The 5,000-nt window shown below is 36.3% G+C and overlaps 1 protein-coding gene across 4 annotated transcripts in view; it reads left to right on the top strand.

Annotated features, from left to right (window-relative positions):
* Nucleotides 1–43: 43 nt before the first annotated feature.
* The window catches only part of LOC122634171 (neuroligin-4, Y-linked-like), a 30,253-nt gene continuing 25,296 nt past the window's right edge, over nt 44–5,000 (top strand). The window contains exon 1 of one of the 4 annotated variants that reach the window (XM_043822835.1): nt 44–577. In XM_043822835.1, the coding sequence (XP_043678770.1) occupies nt 344–577 (234 nt within the window). In that variant the 5' untranslated portion in view covers nt 44–343. Of the gene's footprint in view, nt 578–1,784; nt 2,140–3,867; nt 3,920–4,988 lie in introns of those variants that run through there. The other 3 variants (XM_043822836.1, XM_043822840.1, XM_043822839.1) reach the window with 3 other exon arrangements.

Below are 5,000 nucleotides of genomic sequence, written 5' to 3' on the forward strand. Positions count from 1 at the left end.
AGGAGGAGGAGGTGGAGGAGGAGAAGGAGAAGGAGGAGAAGAAGGGAAACATTGTCGGCAAACAAGAGAGCAACCAGTTGCCGATAAGGAAAGAAACCACAAGGAAGAGTCGAGTAAAAGAGAAACTACGCTACGACCACTACGATCACTACGACGACTACGACGACTACGACGACTACGACGACTACGACGACGACGACGACGACGACAACGAAGAAGAGGAAGAAGAGGAAGAAGAGGGGTGAGGAGAAAGAAGGAGGGAGTCGTTTCGTGTGGAGAACTTAGGGGGGGGTCTCGGTTATGCCACTGGCGTCGCTTCAGGTGGACGCCGGCAAATGCTGTCATGCTCCTGCCATGCCAACCGGCGGCCAAAGAAAGGCCGCTGGTCACGCTGAGTACGATTGGACGAAATACGAAGGGAAAGTTTGCCAATCGACTTGCCGAACGATTTCTTTTCCTTCTATTCTTAATCCTACTTTTCTCAGCGGGCAACGAGAGGATTCGTGCAAACGCTGCCACACGTTACGCATCCAGAATCGTCGAAACGAAAAGTGGACAAATACGTGGTATACTTCAGGTATGATTGAATTTTGTTTGTTTGTTTGTTTGTTTGTTGGTTTGTTTGTTGGTTCATTCGCTTTTTTTTTTTTTTTTTTTTTTGTTTTTTTCTTTCTCTATGTATTTCGTTCTCGATGAATGTAATATCATCGTATCAATTTCGCGAATAAGAATGATTATATAATTAATGAATTTCGAGGATTGTCATGAAGAATTATTGATATGTTTTTATTTTAAAAAAATAATATTGAAGAAAGCGCGAAATCGTCATCAAACATCGAGTTTTCGATATTTTCATTCGAATCGATTTAATAACGTCTTAGCGAATTTCTATTCGTGTCCCTGTAATATGATGGATACGTTTGTAAGTATTATTTATAGTTAAATAATATTCATAGTTAACTTTTGAATATTATTTAAATAACGAAAAATTAGTTATGAAAATTCGTATATGAAATTAGAATGAAAGTTAGAATGAAAATTAGAAAGAAAAATAATATATCATAGAAATAATATATCATTAGAATGAATATATATATATATATCGTATATAATATATATACAAATTATATTACGAATAACATCATAAAGAACAAAATTAAGATGAAGATAAATTCGACGATATTCTACGCTTATGTATGTCAGAACTCGATCGCTCGATTTAAACGCGTTCGTTCGCTAGGAATTACAACGATTTACAACGTAGAAAACGTTTTACTCCTCCTCTTCCTCTTTATCACTCTATCTCTCTCTCTCTCTCTCTTTCTCTCTCTCTCTTCTCTCTTTTATTCCTGGCACATCAGTCTGGCATGTTTCTGTCTCTCGTCGCGTTAAATTCCGAGTGAAATATGAGCGATAGCGGTGACGATAGCAAACCGACGAACGATCGCGACGAACGATCGTTTCGCGTAAACGTTTTCGCATAAACGATATCGGTCAGATGGTCGTGAGTCGTTTTGACGTTTACCAGCGTGTTCCCCGATCTCATTCGTAGTAGGTACCTATGTACGTAGTACAACCACACACGGCGGATGTTGTAGCCTCGCATCAATTACGTCTAATAGATATTCGTATCGACGACGTGGGGAAACGATCGACGATCGTCCGATGATTTTATAGTCGATCGCTGCATTGCGACGGAAGTAACGTCGACCGCAGACGCTTCTTCGTGTAGAGAACACGAGAGAGAGACAGAGACAGAGAGAGAGAGGGAGGGAGGGAGAAAGAGATATAAAGGGGGAGAGGAGTAAACCAGCCTTTCACACTGCACACGGAAATAAATTCAAATCGAGCAAAAGCGATCGGCCGTGGCGGTTCACCGTGATAACACGCGAACGATAGCACGTCGACGAGTAGATCTCGTATAAAAATCGAAAAAACATTCAGGCTCTGACTCCCGCTACTTTCCATTGTGTATATATGCGTGTGTATATATTTCCATGTGTAAAGGGTGTATCGTGATGACATCTTTAAAGCGATTCGACGAGATCGGTTTATCGTTTTTTGAAAACAACGGGGAGAGGAAATAGTTGTTTGGAAGAATTTTGAAATATGAATGAATGAATGAAAGGAAGAAAAGAAGTAAAAACAAAGTGCAGCTTCCTCTGAAAATGAATCATCCTCGACGATCGGTGTTAATAATTCATGTCATGTTCGTTTGTTTATATCTTGATTTGTCGAGAGTTTTTATAATTACATACGCCTGGCGATAGGCAACCCTTTATACGTCGTTGACGATAAATCAACTCTTCTCTCTCTCTCTCTCTCCCTCTCTGTCTCTCTTCTTTCTTTTTTCTTTTTTTTTCGATATTTCCCATTATCTTCGAAGATATTAACTCTTTACAATCTTTATTTGTGTCCTTGTAGTTATAAAAATTATATTACATATTGTGTTTCATATAGCTTGTTGGAAAAAAATATCCATTTGATAGAAGATTGAAATATCTGTGAAGAAAATCAAATTGTAACGTCGAAAGCTTGACAAAAAAATTCAAGACAGTTGTGATTAGATAAAAGAAAAGAAATAAGAAGTATAATTTTCAGGCCTAAAAAGATTATCCATTTTCACATATGTTTTACTCGGATCAATTTGATATCAAATAAGGAGATTCATAATTTAGTAGAATTTTTCTTTTTCTCTTTTTCATTTGTTTTCTTTTCTTGTAATGTCCTATTAGATAAATGAATAGATAGTTGGATGGATGGATGGATAGATGGATGAATGAATGAATAACGAGAAAACTTTTTCACTTTTGGTAGACGCCTCGCGGCCTTAGCATTATGTTGCCGTTGGTTGCTAACCGTTGAAACATTGCTAACAACCGCAACTAGACGTTCTCGTTTCCTTTACTTTTTCTCTTTTCGTTTTTTTCTTTTCTTCCTTTCCTTTTTCTTTTTTTTTTTCTTTTTCTTTTTTTTATTTTTAGTTTTTTTCATTCAATTCATTGTACGGTCCATTTCATACGATTGAGTATTCCGCGACGCTCGAATAAAATCCCCATCCACCTTGCCACCCCGCAGAAAAAAAAAGGAAAGGAAAAAAAAAAAAAGAAAAATAAAAAGAGAAAATGCAAGGCAAGGAAGCTAGAGTATACCTTCAATGCTTTTTATGCAACGAAGTGAAACGAATGACACAGATCGATTCGTGATATATCGTTGAAATCAATTTCTTCGGTTCGTTGAAGTGTCTAATTTATCTAATTCCATTTGCACGCATTTTCTCTCTGTCTTTCTGTTTTTTTTATTTCTCTCTTTCTCTTCACTTATATTCTCTCGCAATTTCCTAAATTTGTACATTTATCTTTATCACTTATATATCACTCCCACTTTTCATTAGTATAATGAACATATATATATATATATATATATATATATATATATATATCCGTCCATCCTTTTCTTATCTTCATCCAAATCTATCTATATTTATTTTTTCCTCCTTCTTATTCTTCTTTCCTTCTGAAATTAATTTTCACTTAACCCAAATTCCTATTTCCTTTTCTTATTCACAAATCTTTGGACTTGGTAGTATTTTCTTTTTATCCATCTTCCTTTCATTCCTTTTACATATACAAAATCGATGGCGTCGATTACGAAAACGTATCGTCACTATCTAGCAAGATGACAGTAAAATCGAATAGCATTTTGAGAGATATCCGGTTACTTGACGCGTTCGCATTTTCAACCCTTCTCCCTTTCTCCCTCTCTCCCTCCCTCTCTTTCTCTCTCTCTCTCTCTCTCTCTCTCTCTCTCTATCTCTTTCTCTCTCTTTTTCTCGCACCTAGCGTCCGGACGCGTTTTACTTGAAACGTTTCTCGATTTTACCCGGAAATTTCTCCATTTGGCTACGCTCTGACACACGGTATGTAACATGCATACATAACGTACCTTCATACATACATATACATATATACATATGTATCTCGGCGCCAATTTGCTTTGTATTCGCTATTTTTCTGCTCGTCTCGTTTCACTCTTTCCATCTTTCTTTCTCTCATCTCTCTCTTTCTCTTTCTCTCTTTCTCTCTCTCTCTCTCTCTCTCTCTCTCTCTCTCTCTCTCTCTCTCTCTCTCTCTCTCTCTCTCTCTCTCTCTCTCTCTCATTCTCTTCCTCTTCCTCTCATTCTTGTCGTCACCATCCTCGTTTCTCGCTCTTCTAACTCGCCTCTTCCATAGCGTTCGCACAGCCCAGAATTCTCTCTTCACCTTTCGACTTCAATTTATTAGGGTTACAAAAGAAACGGACAATTTCGCTTGGAACCTTCGCAAATTGAAATTTTTCCTATGAATACTCTATCTCTATCTATCTATCTATCTATCTATCTATCTATCTATCTATCTATCTATCTATCTATCTATCTATCTATCTATCTATCTATCTATCTATCTATCTCTTTCTCTATCTCTCTCTCTTTCTCTCTTTTTTACTTTCTTTAAAAAAATTATAATTTTCTTGCCCGTAAATAATAATAATTACAAGAATAGTTTCCCATTCATGACGAAATTAATAATTGCGATATCAAAATCGTTCTAAGAAGTTCGAACTTATCGTGTCATATAATAAAAGAAAATTTTATTTATCCATTGTGTTTATCTTCGATATAGTAAAGTCGATCGTAAATAGATCGTAGTAAATGGGTAAGAAATATAGAGGGAAGAAATATAGAAGGAGGGTTAACCGTAGAAAATAATTCGCAGCTTATCGAGAAATCTTCTCACGAAGTAAGTCAAACTTCGTTTTCTCTTTTTAAAAGTTATATACGTGGTATGTGGATAAGTGGACGAGCCTCGATAATAATTAATTCTTTTCGGTTGAAATAAATCGACGTACGTTTTCTTTTCGTATGATAATATCCAATCGAAATTGTCTAATCTTTCTCTCTCTCTCTCTCTCTCTCTCTCTCTTCTGTTTTCTTTTTTTTTCGTTTTCTTTTTCGTCTCTTT

Source organism: Vespula pensylvanica, chromosome 14 (assembly GCF_014466175.1).
Source record: "Vespula pensylvanica isolate Volc-1 chromosome 14, ASM1446617v1, whole genome shotgun sequence".
Taxonomy (NCBI): Eukaryota; Metazoa; Arthropoda; class Insecta; order Hymenoptera; family Vespidae; genus Vespula; species Vespula pensylvanica.